At 42.5% G+C, this 17755-nt stretch overlaps 2 protein-coding genes across 2 annotated transcripts; one reads left to right on the top strand and one right to left on the bottom strand.

The window, feature by feature from the left end:
* Window positions 1-1865: 1865 nt before the first annotated feature.
* Window positions 1866-4851, bottom strand: LOC120806896 (heat shock 70 kDa protein 1-like). The gene is given in 3 exon segments (XM_040158440.1): window positions 1866-2628; window positions 2630-3986; window positions 4720-4851. Coding segments are annotated over 2 exon segments (1917 nt in total). The 5' UTR covers window positions 3964-3986; window positions 4720-4851; the 3' UTR covers window positions 1866-2045.
* Window positions 4852-6753: 1902 nt separating this feature from the next.
* On the top strand, window positions 6754-15990 carry LOC120806909 (serine protease 27-like). Its single transcript, XM_040158446.1, has 6 exons — window positions 6754-6808; window positions 10223-10243; window positions 11377-11539; window positions 12429-12697; window positions 13879-14018; window positions 15311-15990. The coding sequence occupies exons 1-6, from the start codon at window positions 6754-6756 to the stop codon at window positions 15581-15583; spliced, it is 921 nt and encodes a 306-aa protein (XP_040014380.1). The 3' UTR covers window positions 15584-15990.
* Window positions 15991-17755: the final 1765 nt, after the last annotated feature.

The raw sequence follows: 17755 nt of genomic DNA, 5'->3' as shown, positions 1-17755 counted from the left end.
CTGCACTTAGTAGAATCGGAATCATTTATTGTTCGCCAAGTGGGCCTACTTTCATTTGTTCACAGTCACACACACACACACACACACACCCACACACCTACACGCACACACAGAATTTACTTTGGTGAGTAGTTGCCTAAATATCACAGAATATAATAATAATAATAATAATAATAATAATAATAATAATAATAATAATAATAATAATAGCAAAATAGACATTGTGTATGAAAAAATTGTGAAAGATGTCCGTCATTATTCCCTGAAGCCAAACTTAACATATTAAAACTCACAGTACTGTACTGATTTCTAGGTCTCTGGCGGGGAAATGAACTGTCATGTTTAGTGGGGGTCAGTAGGGGCCCCAAAACAATTTTTTGTCCCAGGGCGCTCAGATGGTTAATCCAGCTAAATGTGATTGTGAAAGTAAAAGTGAAAGCGACTGCTTCAGATGTAAACAGACTAACTGTCTTATCGAGTAGATGAGACCTGTTGGTTGTGTTTTCCTGTTGTCCTCAATATAAGTGAGGCTTTTTCTAGCTACCTGTTAGGGAAGATTTCTGGATTCAGCGTCTAACAGAAAAGCAGACAGTGTGAGACAGTAACATTGCCAGGAATCAGTGGTGGAACACAACTAAGGTTTACTCAAGTACTGTACTTAAATACAAATTTGAGGTACTTGTACTTTTCTTGAGTATTTTCTTTTTACGCCACTCTCTACTTCTACTTCACAACGTATCAGAGGGAAATATTGCACTTTTTACTGTATTCCAATTATCTGGAGCAAACCCCAACGGACATTGGGCGAGAAGCAGGGTGCAGGTCACCAGTCTATCACTGGGCTGACATATAGAGAAAAACAACCAGTCACAACCGGTAATGATCTAAGATATAATGCTATAAAGTCACAGGGGCCATTAGTCTGCATGGCCCCTGAGTTCTTTTACTTTTACTTAAAGTACATTTTCCTGATTATACTTACATACTTTTACTCAATTAACATTTTTAATGCAGGACTTCAATTCAAGATACTTTAATTGTCACTCAAGGGGGAATTCAAGGCAGCGAATCCGCAAACAAAGCACATACAGAGAACTCACTTAAACACATGAAAACAATCCAAACACACATACAAGAGAAAGAGTTCAAATACACAAGGACTTACAACAAAGGCCAGTCAGTAGCTGGCAAACAGAGTCCGTCACCACAAAGGCACATATTATATAATAATTAATAGAATATTGCTCTTAACTGAGCATTTTTAAAATGTGGACAAAGTAATTTTATATAGGTAAAGGATCTGAATACTTCCTCTGTATGGTATGTATTTTCATGTTTGGTCTGCACTGTTCCCTTGATCAAAATACTGAATTGGATGACAGAACAACTAAACGTGTAACGTGTTGGTGAAACTTTAAATGCAGGTATGTAAAAGTCTACAGCATATTCCCTCATAACATCTGTCAGACTCTCAAAGCGGCCATCTGCTAGAGCGAAAAGGTACAATTGTGACATCTGGTGGTATTTCTGCAAACAGCACCGCTTGCATTCATAATTTACTTCTGTTTGATAGTTTTCTTATTCTGTGATGGGTACATGTGATACAATGTTTTAATTATGAATGGTCCTTTGTAAAAAACACCTCTTATCATTTTTAGACATGTAAAAGATTGTGTATCCTGTAGGTAATTCTTATTTTGGAAGCATCAGGGTTTCTCTAAATCTTAATGTGGCTGCACATTTGGTTGAGGAAGAAAATGATATTAATAATCTCTGGTTTTATTTCATTTTAGATTCTGATGAGTCAGTGTTTCAAAATGGGTTATAAACTCAAGTAATATTAATGACACCAAAAGAAACAAAGATTTATTTACCAAGGATCTTTATTGCAAGGTCCAGCAATGCAACAATATAAACAGGTAGTTTTCAAAATTTATTGATTGTTATATAAAAGGACAGATATAAGGATAAAAATCTACAAACATGAGGTATAAAGTTAACAGTTAAATGTTACAGTGACAAGTGAGTCCATATTAAGGGCCATTTTAGTCCACCTCCTCAATAGTGGGCCCCTGGGAGCCGGCCTGTGCCCGGTCTCTACAGCCGCCTGCAGGCGCTCCTCCCTGGTACAACTTGCCGATGATGGGGTTACACACTTTCTCCAGCTCTTTCTGCTTGTGTTGGTACTCCTCTTTATCAGCCAGCTGGTTGTTCTCCAGCCAGGTGACGGTCTCATCACAGCTCTCGATCACCCTCTTCTGGTCCTCCTCGCTAATTTTGCCCTTCAAGTTGTCGTCCTGCACGCTGCTCTTCATGTTGAAGGCGTAGGACTCCAGGGAGTTCTTGGCGGCGATTTTGTCCCTCTGGAGGTCGTCCTCAGCTTTGTATTTGTCGGCGTCCTGCACCATCCTCTCGATCTCTTCTTTGCTCAGTCGGCCCTTGTCGTTGGTGATGGTGATCTTGTTCTCTTTGCCGGTGCTTTTGTCCACCGCAGACACGTTCAAAATGCCGTTGGCGTCGATGTCGAAGGTGACCTCGATCTGCGGGACCCCTCGTGGAGCAGGTGGGATTCCTGTCAGCTCAAACTTGCCCAGCAGGTTGTTGTCCTTGGTCATGGCTCTTTCGGCCAGAGACCTGGATGAGGACCCCGGGCTGGTTGTCAGAGTAGGTGCTGAAGACCTGGGTTTGTTTAGTGGGGATGGTGGTGTTGCGTTTAATCAGGGACGTCATGACTCCTCCGGCCGTCTCGATACCCAGGGACAGAGGCGCCACGTCCAGCAGCAGCAGGTCCTGAACATTGCCCGAGGTATCGCCCGTGAGAATGGCGGCCTGGACGGCAGCACCGTAAGCCACCGCCTCATCTGGGTTGATGCTCTTGTTCAGCTCCCTGCCGTTGAAGAAATCTTGCAGGAGTTTCTGGATTTTGGGGATTCGGGTGGAGCCTCCCACCAGGACCATGTCGTGGATCTGCGCCTTGTCCATTTTGGCGTCCCTCAGGGCTTTCTCCACCGGCTCCAATGTTCCCCTGAACAGGTCGGAGCACAGCTCCTCAAAGCGAGCCCTGGTGATGGAGGTGTAGAAGTCGGTGCCCTCAAACAGAGAATCGATCTCAATGCTGGCCTGGGAGCTGGAGGACAGGGTCCTCTTGGCCCTCTCGCAAGCTGTGCGCAGCCTCCTCAGGGCTCTCTTGTTCTGACTGATGTCCTTCTTGTGTTTCCTCTTGAACTCCTCCACAAAGTGGTTGACCATGCGGTTGTCAAAGTCTTCTCCACCCAGGTGAGTGTCTCCGGCCGTGGCTTTGACCTCAAAGATACCGTCTTCGATTGTCAGGATGGACACGTCGAAGGTGCCCCCACCCAGGTCAAAGATCAGGACGTTACGTTCCCCTGACTTGCTTCTGTCCAGACCGTAGGCGATGGCGGCTGCCGTCGGCTCGTTGATGATCCTCAAGACGTTCAGCCCTGCGATGACGCCTGCGTCTTTAGTCGCCTGTCGCTGGGAGTCGTTGAAGTACGCTGGGACCGTGACGACTGCGTTGGACACCTTGTGGCCGAGGTAGGCCTCTGCGATCTCCTTCATCTTCACCAGGACCATGGAGGAAATCTCCTCAGGATTGAAGGCTTTGTCCTCCCCTTTGTACTCCACCTGGATTTTGGGCTTCCCTCCGTCTGACACCACCTTGAAGGGCCAGTGCTTCATGTCAGCCTGCACCACTGGATCGTCAAACCTTCTTCCAATCAGTCTCTTGGCATCAAACACAGTGTTGACGGGGTTCAAAGCCACCTGGTTCTTGGCCGCGTCGCCAATGAGCCTCTCGGTGTCAGTGAACGCCACGTAGCTGGGGGTGGTCCTGTTGCCCTGGTCGTTGGCGATGATCTCCACTTTTCCGTGCTGGAAAACCCCTACACAGGAGTAGGTGGTGCCCAGGTCGATGCCGATCGCTACACCTTTGGCTGCAGACATCTTGGTTGTTTTGAATTTGTGTACTAAAGATGCAAAGACAAAAATTAGAAAGGAAAATTATAAAAGTAAATAACTACAACAAATAATGTGGCTTCTAAAAAAAAAAAATCGAATTGGGTAGCGTGAGCTCAGAGTTATGATTGAATAAATAAATATTACCTATCTATGATTGCCTCTTTGTTATTTTTATAGTCAGATCAGGTGAATCAAAAAAACTGTCGGTATCACTAAAAGTGATGAAAAATTAAATGGCATTGTAAAATTGCTATCGATGGACTGTGTCTCATTGGCTAACTGATGGGTAATTACTTCAATGCCGAAATTTCGAGAAGACCCTAATGATTTTGAACAAATAGTTAAAATTTGTCGGACAGGACTGTACATAAATCCAACTACCGAATCAGTCTAAAATGTCCAGTTTTTCAGATAGAGTTTGGTGGATGCTCCTTCCAGTACATTTTATTCCATATCGAAACGGTTATCCTTATAATTCGCCACAAAATTCGGATGGCATGTTAAGTCCATGCAATAACTATTTTAATACACAGCCGACTTTTAAAGCCAATAGTTTAAATCCAAACTATGAGAAAACTCCGATCGGTACTCGGCCAGTAACAGTTATTTCTAGAATCCGCACACAATTTTGAGGAGTTTAGTTCCAAGCAACAAATAACTCATTCATTCATGACACAGCCGCTATTTGAAACTAAGTTCTCCAAAAAAAAAAAGAAAAGAAAACTGTAGCGGTTTACTTACTGTCGTTGAAAGATAGGAATATAGTGAGAAGAGAAATCAAAAGACTCCTGTCCCGTTGTGTCCTCTCGTCGGTCTTCTTCCTCTGTTGTCAACCATTGCAGTTTGCACCATTTATACTTTTCTCGCGCCGCTCTGGCTGTTTCTCGAGCTTTCCTTCCCCCCCCGCCCCGCCCCGCCCACGCGAGTTTCTCGTCCAATCACGGAGCCCAGCGCCTCGCTCGGCGTGATGACGTCTGCCGGGAAGCCGCCTCGTCGGACGCCCCCGCCGGTTTCTGGTGACGCCGGGAACCTGCCAGAACGTGCTTCGGCGTGGCCCCGCCGAAAACGGGGAAGCAGAGTGGGTTCAAACGTGCGCCTAAAAATACGGCGAGGCTGAACGAGCGTACGTAGGCAGGGCGAGCGGAAGGAAGCGCTGTCGCAGATATGCAGACACAACCAAGCAACGACAACCACAGACGAGTCGCCGTTTGAACGTTGCATTTCCTAGTGTTCCACTTACACGGCCGACCCGTAGCCGATCGACAATATCTCTCCAATGCCGAAATTGCGAGAAGACCTTATCGACCAGTTCTAATTTGTAAGCGGTGTTTCAGACGACTCTACGTTAATCAGACGATCAAAAACGTCTGAAATCGAGAGTTTTTCTAATGGATTCCGTGAAAGGTTGTTTATGGACGGATTAAATCCTACATTTTTATTTATGTACATGAATCTAGATATTTAAATGTCCGTCCGACATTTAATCCAATATAAAAATAGGTAGAATTTGAGTAAAAACTCACGTTAAAATTGATTTCTGGGATATTTTCTGATGCTGTTAAATTTACTAATAGAGGTGGGAAAAAAAGGGTCTACAGTTTTAATTCTGATAATCTGAGAAACACAAATTCTTACATGTTTAATCTCAAACTCCCCGATTATGTAAATAAATATGTAAAAATAAGTGTAATCTATGATTCAAATAATGGATTAGGCCTGTATATTACAAGTTTTAATCATTTACTGTTGTGTAGTAACTACATTTGAGATACAGACACTGGCCTTTGTCTCTTTATTTCTATTTTACTGGCAGAAATATTGACATACAGTTTTTTTTGTATTTGTGATTTATTGAGTCAAATTTAAAATCGTACCAAAGTCCTTCAAATGTGTCAGATTGTACTTGAACCGATTTATCTCAATCAGCAACACCTGTTGTGGGGATGTTGGCCACTTCATACAGACAGGAATGTGGGTTCACGTCAAACCTTCATTATTCCCTCTCCGTGTCACACAAGAGGAAACATTACACCGCCCTGGAAGTTTTCATGATTCATTGTTTTATAACATTGAATCACAACAGATCTGATGAGACTTTTTATACACTGATCAACAGAAAAAGACCTTTCACTGTCAAAGTAAAAACAGATCTCTATAAAATGATGTAAATGAATCACAAAGTCGCTCTACATCTGCTTTTATTCAGTCTTGTAAAACAGTAAAAGGTTGTTCATTGCCCTGCCTTTCCAGGCACGTCAGACGTGAGCTCGGGGCCGGCACTGTCGCCAACTTAGCGCCTTTGTCGCTACATTTACCGACTTTTCAGAACCGTTTAGTCTTTTCTTCACAAAAGCACCAAGCGACAAATCCAGCGACTTTCTGGACAAACCGTAGCTGCTTTCCCTAGAAGAGAGTCGCCGGTTTTGCCCCGACCGCAGGCACACACCTCTATTTGCTGTCAGACAACTAGTTCTGTTGTCTGACACCAGAAAAACATGTTACATGAAAACGACAACAGACACTTCAGAAGCAGTCCGACGCTCAGGACCCCAGAAAGCCTGGGTCTGGCTGTGCTGGCAGCCAGTATTTGGTTATGTTTCTAAAGGAGGGCGTATGTGGTAAGTGAGGTGGTGCCTTTGTGGGTGGAGAGTGACAGCAGCCCACTGCACCTGACAGGAGAGCAGCTTTCGTGCAGACCGAGTCACGCCTTCCTGTTCCAGTAGACCCTGCTCCACTCCTCTGTTTATTACCACACACAGTTTGTAGAATCGCACCATGGAGGTCAAGCTGCTTGTTTGGGCTGTCGTGCTGTTGGCTTTGATACTTACAGGTGGGTGCTGTTCACTTTTCTGTAAAAAGTAAACCTAGTCTCAGTGGAGCATCAATGTTGATCATCCGGTTTGTTTTGTTAATATAATGAATATATTTTTCATTCAGAAATCTGAATAGAATAAACGGACTTCTCTATTTCAGTATCCTATACTATTTCTATGCACAGGAAATCCAGACAATTCGTTTCTTTTATTCACACTGTATGTATGAGTATGGTCTGTATCTTTACTGGCTTTCCTCTCTGGACAGTCTAACATTTATACACAGCAGAGGCACAAACTGGTCGAAATCTTAACATTAGACAAAGAGTAAAAACGTATTTTAATGGGCCAGAAACGGATCTCATTCATCTGATCAGTCTTTTATGTGAAATACACAGCTTCACGTAATGGTGAAACAGGGCAAAGCTTCAAATGCACAGATTATTTGTACGGCATCCCATGTTCTGACATCACAGACGTCACGCTTAAAAAAATATTTCAGCCTCTGTCGTCGTGTAAATCCAGAACCACCGGTCTTGACTCTCAGTGCACTGATTCGTTGAGCCGTCAGTTATTATTAGCCCAGCAAACAACTCCCCTGACAACTTTTTCAGCAACTCCGATTTTGCTGTTCTTTTTTAAATGGGGTGACTATGACAACCGAAAAGGACAAATAAGTGAATGAAAACACAAAAGAGAAGGTTTCTCATAGTCAGATGGGATTCTCAGTAATTCCTGGAAAGGGAGACACCTATTGAACACTGGTGAAAAGAAAGTTAAGTACATTTACTCAAGTACTGTGCTTGAATGCAGATTTGAAGTATTTCTGCTTTATTAGAGTATTTCCATTTTAATACTACGTTATACTTCTGCTAGACAGAGCAGTGGGGAAAATACTGCAGGTCTTATGCCACTGCATTTATCCGACAGATGTAGTTACTTCACAAGTTAGGACTTTACACACAAATCATACGAGGAGTTTATAAAGTACCGTTTAGTGCGTTGTTGCAGATTAAACTACGCAACAGGATATCAAATATAAATAGTTTATACAGATGAATAAAATAGAGAAAGAAACAGCTCCACCAACAACAGTAAAATGCCACGTATAACAATGACAGGGGCCATTTTTCTTATCATGAGCATTTTTACTTTTGATACTTTTGGTCAGTTCTACTGATAAAACTCACATACTGTTATTAAAGTGACCCAAATAGTATGTGGTCTGGACTGATGCTGAAATGGACCAAACCAGACCAGGATGTAAACAGGATAATAAATGGTGAACAAACTCAGCTTTTAAGGACTGGTTCGACACTTTGGGAAATTCACTTATTGCTTTTCTTGCAGAGAGCGAGATTAGGAGATTGACACCACCCTCGTGTCTGTACAGTAAATATGGAGCTACAGCCGACAGCTGGTTAGCCTAGCTTAGCATAAAGACTGGAAACGGAGGCAAATGGCTCTGTAGAGCGGGGACAAAGTCGACCAAACACCAGCACGAAAACTCAATGATTAACATGCAATAATGTTGTTTATTGTTTAATATAAAACGGCCGGATTCAGAGGCAAAGTTTTTTTGAGTGAATGAATCAAGCTGCACATTTCTGATCAGCAGCAGAGTCACCAGGAAGTGGTTGGAGTGATCGGAGTTCACATCCAGAGTCCCGTCTCTGGTTAAGGTTCGGCAAAGATGGAGGTTTTGGTTCAGTGTAAATGAACAGGTTGTGTCTGAAGACACTGGGGACTTTTTCTGTATCAAACCAGGCCAGGATCTTTCCTGAACCTGAACCAGGTGCTTCGAGAGCCTGAACAGAACCATAAACCAGTTAAATGATGCTGCACTCACTACAGGTAGATCTTGTTCTGCAGGATCAGACATTCTGGTGGAAAAGAAACATGTTGTCTGTGAACATTTGACTGATCCGGTCGGGATTAACGGATCTGCGACTTGTCAAATACGTCAATTAAAAACACTTCCTCGTCGTGTTTATAGACATTTAATCCACTCGCAATTACGTTTCCCACAAAACGTATTTGCTGTTGAAGTTTAGTTGTGTATAAATATAATTTCTAGGAGACAGCGTTGAGATATGACATGTTAGTGGTGACATGGTGTTAAAGGTCGGTAGGTGGATGTACAGACATTAGAGTGGTGTCAATCTGAGTATGTAACTCTGGGGGAGAAGGAGAATAGCGACGCCCCCGGTTCCTGCAGTACAAGTCCCATTCATTTCTCCCATAGACAGTGTTAGTGACTCACAGTTGGAGCTCTTCCACGGCTTGGATCAGCGTGAATCACCCCTTCAATCATCAACTGTGCTACCAAATATCTGGTTCATTGATTAAAAACTCAAAGGTACAAGAAGAAAACTGAAAAAACAATGCGCAAATTAAATCAGTTCACTTTTAAATTCTGGTTCAGGTTTGACAGAATCCAGCAGCTAAAAAAAACAAACAACAACAAAAAAATAGATCCATCACAGGTTAGATCACATCCTGAGTGCATGAACATTCATCTTTTTAAAGCAATTTTATTATCAAGTATCGTCAGCTTCATGTAGTTAAATGTTTTTAATGTAAAGTCTTAATGTGAGAAGAAACTTCAGTGTCTCTTTGTGGTCATTTTGTGCCTCTTTGCATCTGCGTGATGGATGTTTCGTGTCTTTTTTGTAGTCATACTGGAACATTTGCAGTTTTACCTATCATGTGTTTCTAATGTAAAATCTCCAGCTGACTGATAAATGCAGCCGAGTAAAAAGTACAAGTTCCCATTTGAATCATCTGTGGAGCAGTAACAGTATAAAGCGGCATCACGCAAGAACGTACCCCAAAGTTGAACTTGACTACCTGCTGTACTTGAGTAAATGCGCTCCCACCACTGGTCGGTCTGTCGGTCTGACTCTAATCGCCCGTAGTACTTCAGCGTTTTTTTAAATAAACAACCCGCAGAAGATTTCTCGCAGTTCAAAGCATTCCAAAAATTCACAGTGCAAACATTTGATATGAGTAGACGGTATCTTCAACATACCGTGAAAACCTCATTTATATCAGGACACATTCCTCTCTGGAATGATTTATTTCACCTTTCTTTCCTGCAATTCAGTAGTTTTCTCGGAGCGACGGGTCAGAAGATGTGTCACCTTGTGTTTAGCCGCATGTCACAAATCCCAACCTCACCCAGCAACATACTGTGGTGAAAACAACAGAGTCTCATGCCTGAGGGAAAAACCAGTTGGTTCTGTTTTCTTCCAAACAAGTTCTCTGAAATGTGCTCGGACGTGTGGATATGCTTTTCAAAACATTCCTGAGCAGCAGACTGTCTGAGTAATGTTGCCTATGGATAGATTTCATAACCACCGTACGACAAACGAGCAGTCAGTTTCCATCACGCAAGTAACAAAAGCTGTCACTTTTTGTGTCTCCCACAGGAAACGACGCACAGTCAGATGGTGAGTTTTGTTCTCATGCTTTGGTTTTATTCATTTCATTTCTCTTTTGCCGAGAAAAGACGTGGCTGATCCGCCCGTTTTCTCTGTTTTCGTGAAACACACACAGCAAAGGTTTCACACGGGGCTCAGCTCTCGACATTAATCCAGGCTTGAGTGGTCAAAATGCGGGAGCTCGTAGCCCGGGAGAGACCGACACGCTGTCTCTCCACACAAGCTAGGTAAATCGACGTTCATGTTCCCCAGAGGACGAGTCTTAACAACGTCGCCGATCCTCTGACTTTTCCTTCAGCTTCCACCTGTCGCACGGACAACTTACGGAAAAAAAAAGACATAAAACTCCGCCCCCTACACAGGAGCAAGACATTCAGACTGCAAGAGACAGGTCTCTCTGTGGTCATTTTTTTTGTCTCTTTGTGGTTGTTTTGCGTCTCTTTGTAGATGTTTGATTGACTTTGCGGTCACTTCACACAGAGGCCCGGTTCAGTGATCCATACGTGACCCGATGATCAAGCTGCTTTAAATACATTTATTCCCTTTCTCGAGTAATCGATCAAGACCATTCTCACGTCTGGGGGCGATTAGCTTAGCTTAGCATAAGACTGTGTCCCTGATAGCAGGTGGGTGTGCTTTTGAACCTTGGACAGAGTGAGGCAAGATGTTTCCCCCTAGCTCCGGTCTTTAATTGCCTCTTGGCTCTATTTCCACACTTAAGAGACAGACTGACCCAAAAACCACATTATAAAGCACCAATGTTCTTACAAATCCTCCTCTAGGGACATTGAAAATCTACAGCACATTTTGTGGCCCTTCATCAAGATATTTCACTCAAAATCAAGAATGTCGAAATCACGGTGGCGTTACAGGAAAAGTCAGAGGATCGTGAATGTCTGTTCAAAATTTATTTATAATCAGTTCAGTAGTTGTTGAGAAATGTCAGTCTGGACCGATGCGCTGATCCATCGGACAGACGTCGTCAGCCACAGAACCCGCTGCAGCTAGAGAGGCTGAAAACAAATTACAGACGCAGTGAACACGTGACAGACGTCCACACCGATGACAGCACAGACAGAAACACTTGACAAAAACAGCAGCGACCGCCAGTGGCGACATGAACTTTGACTGTTTTCCTCCAGTTTGTGGCACTGCACCGCTCAACACCAAGATCGTCGGCGGCCAGGGCGCCGCTGCAGGGGCGTGGCCCTGGCAGGCCAGTCTGCACAGAAACGGCAGACATTTCTGTGGAGGCTCCCTCATCAACAACCAGTGGATCCTGACCGCCACTCACTGTTTCTCCAGGTGAGCTCTGACCTTGGCACGTCCCTCAGCACTTCACCTGTCTAAACAAAAAGAGACCTAAAAAAAACACACAAAAAAAACCCTGTTCTTCTTTATTCAGTCGGTAATAGTCAAATACCACTACGTGCCATTTCAGTTCAGTTCAGATCTTTGCTGTTCCGCCAGAGGAAAGTCTTTTTATAGCGAGGCGGCATAAATAAGTAGGGATCAGGGATCGGATGAAACGCTACCCAGACAGCAGACGATTCCGGGCCTCGTCTGGGCCAACTAAGGCACATATGGCTCAGTTCTGGCAACGGCAAACTTCATATGGGCCATTTCTGGCCCACACACAACAAGCCGGCTTTGGTTGGTCTAAGCTGTGCAGGAACTAAGAGGCAGTTTATGGTTTGTTAGAATGAAGAGCTTTTGTCGCACATGGAATAAAAACTTTACCTTCAGTATCAATGAATTTGCGACTTCCCAAATACGTAAATTAACAACATTTCCTCATTACGTTAGGAAACAGGAAACGTAATCCAGTCGCAATTATGTTTCCTACAAAACGTATATGCTGTTGAAGTTTAGTTTGATAGAAACATCATTTCTAGAAGAAGGGGTTGAGTCAGAATAATTCATGTTTAGACGTAGTCGGAAAATTAAAAACTGGAAATTTACAGTTGAATTAAATTGAAATGAGTAAAACATTCACTTACGTTAAGTTGAGAGAGAAAAGATGAGTTGATTTCACTAAATTCCTGAACGACGTTGTTCAGTAAACGAACTCCAATAAAACTACGTCACAGAACAAAAATCAAGAATTTCTTAAAATCTCTTTTTTTTTTTTATTCAACATTATTACTTTGTTACTGGTTCCATCACTCACACGTTGCCATGTCGTTTTTCTCAGCTCCAGCACTTCCTCTATGGTGGTATACCTGGGACGTGAAACCCAAGAAGGCCTGAATTCGAACGAGAAGTCCGTGACGGTGTCCCGGATCATCAGGCATCCAGACTACAATAAAGACACACATGAAAACGACATAGCCTTGTTGGAACTGTCCTCAACGGTTGAATTCACCAACTACATCAGACCTGTGTGTCTGGCGGCGGGCAACAGCACCTTCCCGGCCGGGAGGACCTCCTGGGTCACCGGCTGGGGGGACATCAGGAACGGCGGTGAGTTTTACTACAATTATCCAATGATATTTAAATCAAAGTTAACATAGTTTTCATTATTATGAGAAGTAGGTACCATAACTTAACGTGTATTGAAGACACACGGCAGGTTTCCATCAGGAATATTCTCTTTACACTACAACGGGGAGCGTTTTCACTGGCTGGGTCGTCTGTTAATATGCTGACGATGTTTCTGTTTACATTAGCTGAGTGAACTCTCAGCTCTTCATTCATTCGACTCATAAGAACTCGTGCTTACAAGCTCTAAAGTCTGAAAAATAACACCAGAATTCGGAGTTGAATTAATTTGAAATGATCAAAACTTACATATTTGCATTACGTTATCAAGAAAAGATGATGTCAACGAACGTTGATTTGACATAGAGGCCTGCATTCAGATTTAGAAATGTACTCAGTGTGACGGCTGCTACGACTCCATTTAAACGAGTGACCAAATGACGCAGAATTCAGGGCAGACAGGACATTATAAAGGCCATTTTATAATAAAATTCAAGGGACGAGGCCGGTGATTTTCTGTATTTTCTTATGGTCAATAAATCTCACACGTACAGACTCAGACCAACGGTGTGTGAGTCCGTCCCTCAGCACCTTCCCTCCTCCGTCTGTGGCTCTCTTCTCCGAGCCCATTGGTTCCCACTGGAGACGTAAATCTTTAAAAACTCCTCACTGATATATAGTTTCATGTTTTAAACAGGTACTGACTTTAGACAGGAGGAAGTATATAGAGCGTTTGTCGGGGACTATTTTCAGCGGCGCGTTAATTCACATCTGGTTCTGGTGCGAGTATTTTCTTTGGCAGCAGGACGGTGTGTGTGTGTGTGACTTAGGCCAAATTATTACAGTGTGTGTGTTGATGGTGATGAATGAACATGTCACGCAGAGCTACAGTGTCAATCACCGATGTGGTTTAAACAGTTTCTGGAGACAGTGGAGCTCTGTGGCTCAGAGGAATCCAATATATCAGGGTTTGTTACACACACACTTCCTGTTAGAAGACATTCACTACTGGTTTTTGTCTTCTAATCTGATCAGTGTATGAGGCAAAAAAAAAAAAGATCCCCCCAAATGTCAGAGGTAGCGTTTTCTTTTTATGGTTTACGGGAGTTCAGGCCCCTAAACCCTCAGTTCTGGAAAGACTAATCTCCCTGTTTCTCTGTCAGTTTCCCTCCCTTCCCCTAAGAGGCTGCAGGAGGTGAGTATTCCCGTCGTGTCCAACACCCAGTGCAACAATGTCTACGGTACAATCACAAGCAACATGATCTGTGCCGGTGTGTCCGAGGGCGGGAAGGACTCCTGCCAGGTGAGTCCGTCTGCACACACTGCTCCAGCAGCTGACACACACACACACACACACACACACACACACACACACCATTCCTTTCCTTCGGGACACTTTGGGGCGATTTCTCTCTCTCGGAACCGCTTTACTTTCGGCCGGACGAGCTTCTCTGGGGGTCCAGTACCCCGTGTACATCTATGTGACAGCTTTCGTCACTAGTTCAAAATATAATCAACAATAACCTCTGTGATATATTTAATAGAGGTAGATACCCAGCAGTATATGAACCGAACCATGAGCCCTGCCTTTACTTTTTGTTCTTTTACGGAAGTAAAAGTTTGCACAACTGACTTTTACTATTACTTGTAACAGAGTATTTCTACTCTGTGGTAGTGCTGCTTTTACTTGAGTAAAATATCTGAGTACTTCCTCAGGGTATCTGCAGGTCTTGAAAAGTCTTGAAAAGCACTGAATTCAGTTCCTTCAAAACAAAAAAAAAGGCCTAAAAAGTTTTAAAAAGTCCTAAATATAATCGACAAAGTTCTGGAAGGTTTTTTCTTTCTGTGGCATTGACATTACTGAGAACTTCTGGCTGCCAAAAAACTTCAATTCACAAGTGAATCATTGATTTTTTTTAAAATTGGCTGATCCATCCATCAATTTCCTGCTACTTATCTGGGTCCAGGCATGGACGGATTATGAGACAACGGGGCCCCCCCCACCCTGCTACATAGGTCTGTAGTTGTTTTGTGCGTCTCCTTGGGATGGTCTTGTCTGCGTTTGTTCTATGTTAACTGAGCTCTGCATCTCACAAACATCGACAGAAGCGTTTACAGTCGCTCCAAACGGGCGACCTGTTCCCCGTAGGCATGTTCACTAATCCCTCCTTAACCGATTAGTCACATTTCTAGGAATTATTGAAGTACAGACAAAAATGTGATAGAAATTCAGTAAATTCATGTACGTAATAAATAATTGTGGCATTTATTATTTTCTTACGCTGTCAGGACTGTGAAAAAGGTTATTACATTTGATGTTAGGTGCCATTAAAGAGGTATTAAAACGTCTGCAACTTGATTTGGTGGACACTGCAGAAACCCTGTTCTTCCACCACTGCCAATACAGCACTAAGATCCTGCTCACATGTTAGTGCATCAGTGATAATAGTCCAACAATATAATGCATAATGTGTTTTGTTTCGTTTTGTTCTAAATCTGCGGTGTTACTACTTGCACTCGGGGGCTTTGAGTTCTTCCTCCACTGCTGAATTTGGTGGTTTTTTTGATATCAACTCTCATGTCGGACCTGCGCAGGGGGACTCAGGGGGTCCGATGGTGAGCAAGGACGGCTCCAGGTGGGTCCAGGCCGGAGTGGTGAGCTTTGGAAGCGGCTGCGCTAGGCCCAATATCCCGGGAGTCTACACCCGTGTGTCCGAGTATGAGAACTGGGTCAGAAGCCAAATCTCCAGCGACCAGCCGAGCTTCGTCGACTTAAGCGAAGGTTCGGCTGCCGGAACCACTCGCTTCGTCTCCCTCTCAGTGCTGCTCATCCTCCCCGTCCTCCTCTCTCTCTTCATCCTCTCATAGGAGGTTTCGCGATGCCGGAGGTTGCAGGCTGCTGAGCAAGGTTTATGGTTTCAGACTCACTTGGAGATTGATTTGTCTTAAAACCTGCAAAGAAAATCAGCGCATGGACTGAAATACTTCCACTGGTTCATTTTCCTGGGTTTCAGTCATTTTCCAGAAAGAAGTCAACAAGAAACAAAGTGGATCAGGACCTCTTATTAAGAAAATGACACTTGATTAACGTTCTCATTATCAATGAATCTGCTGATTATTTTCTAATATAATGAATCGATTAAAGGTTGTGTCAATAGAGAGAAGAATGTATTTGAAATGAATATAAAAAACAATCTACAAACCCCAAAACATTACAGAGAAAAGAATCGAATCCTCCTTTTTTTTTTGAGGTGAAAAAAAGTGGCGAACTGTGGAAGCACAAAACGCACGTAGAGCTTCACGTGTGGTTAGAATACCGTGGCTGACGTGTTTCGTTTAACCCCCCCAACCCAACCCCGGCTGCTATGTGAGAGCCCACACCTGTTTTGGGAGCGGTCTGCTCCACACCTGTGTTTAACCGTGTCGCTGCCTTGGTCGTCCTGTGAAGAAGCCCCTCACTGCCGACGCTTTTCACGCGCCGGTGGGAAACCTTTGGCCGATTCCCTTTTTTGTTTGTTGCCGCCTTTTTCCACTTCTAATTTGAGATTTGATTTTTGACAGTGTTGGGCGTTGGGTTGGGTGTGCCAACGCCCAACACTGTGTTGGCACTTTTTGCTTATAAAATGACTAAAAACAATCATCAAAATAGTTATAATTAAATGATCTGTTGATTAATTGACTGATCGTTGGAAACCGGTGAAATAACCAGAACCCATCTGGGAATTTTCCACATTACTGTCGACCATGTTCGATATAATGGAATTAAATTAATTATTGTCATTATTTTGAAATACTGCACATTTATGGAGCCTGTATTGAACCGCTATAATAATTATAGCCTTCTATAGTGGTTAATTAGGATTAGTTAAAAAACACATGGTCGCATTTTTTAAAAAGATATTTAAAATAATGAACTAATACTTTAAGCCTTAAACTAAAACATTCAAAGTTCGTTAAATTTACCAGTTAATAACTCTATTTCCATATTCTGCCTTTAACTTTAAAATTAATGACTACATTTTCAAAATGCTGTTGCAAAATTTAGGCTTTTAAATAACAAATTCAACAAATGTATTTAATCTTCCCTTTATTCCATTTTGTGATCATTTAAATTTAAAAACGCGTAAGCGGTGTGTTAATGAATCAAGCAAATGAAATGTAGAAGATGTGGAACATGTTCGACTGACAAACATTAGAAATTTAAAAAACCCCTTTAAAATGAATTTTCCATTCTACTATAAAATTCAATTATTTCTTCAGAATTTAAAGACACAACGAGGAAACAAATAGAATAAATGATTAATTCTTAAATGTAATGGTGTTTTTATTTTATTTGTAGCTTGAGTTTTACAACGCCTCAATAATTAATTAATCTTTTTTAAAAAATGTACTGACTGATCAAAAACACAGTCTAAATCGATTTTGGTCTGAAATTGATCAAATATACAAACGATATCAGGTCTTCGTTCAAATATCGAAAAACTCAGATTGTTTTTTATTTTTCTGTACATGTGAATCTTTGTGTTTGTGAGCGGAAATGTTTCACATTTGCACTGATGGTGAATTTTAGAAGTTTCTAAACTCGAAACCTGTGAAGTGGCAGAAGTGACGGTGAGGAGACATCTTTATATTGACTGGATTTACCTCTTTTCTCTGTTATTAGTACCTTACTCTAATGTTTTGATGGCCTCACATTGGTTTTTTGCACTGAGCACCTGCAACTGTGATTTACTGTTTATGCATATCTTACATGAAGTACGTCTTTATTTCATTTACAATTATACATTTATTGTTGGCAGGCGTAGTCATGTATTAGAAACCCCCTCCATTGGGTCCATGTTATGGTTCAGTACAAAACCACACACTGACACAGTCTCAACAACGACTGAGTATCTCGAAGGATTTATTGCTGCACTGTCTGACCGGATTACATTGGATTGCACTGTACAGGTGTTCCTATATGTTTGGTATCTTTTCGTAAAGCTTGTGATTTAGTTTTGAATATATTTTTTAAACACTTAAAAATGATCTGCCTGTATA

This window comes from Xiphias gladius, chromosome 3 (genome assembly GCF_016859285.1).
Source record: "Xiphias gladius isolate SHS-SW01 ecotype Sanya breed wild chromosome 3, ASM1685928v1, whole genome shotgun sequence".
NCBI classification, from domain to species: Eukaryota; Metazoa; Chordata; class Actinopteri; order Istiophoriformes; family Xiphiidae; genus Xiphias; species Xiphias gladius.
The sequence above is the reverse complement of the archived record's forward strand: the minus strand, read 5'-3'. Positions and strand labels throughout refer to the sequence as shown.

Bases quoted from the DNA above. Each gene is read 5' to 3' on its own strand.
- LOC120806909 (XM_040158446.1), top strand. From the start codon at position 6,754: ATGGAGGTCAAGCTGCTTGTTTGGGCTGTCGTGCTGTTGGCTTTGATA. The intron at 11,540-12,428 runs GTGAGCTCTGAC...CGTTTTTCTCAG, and splicing joins GCCACTCACTGTTTCTCCAG to CTCCAGCACTTCCTCTATGG. The intron at 12,698-13,878 runs GTGAGTTTTACT...TTTCTCTGTCAG, and splicing joins GGGGGACATCAGGAACGGCG to TTTCCCTCCCTTCCCCTAAG.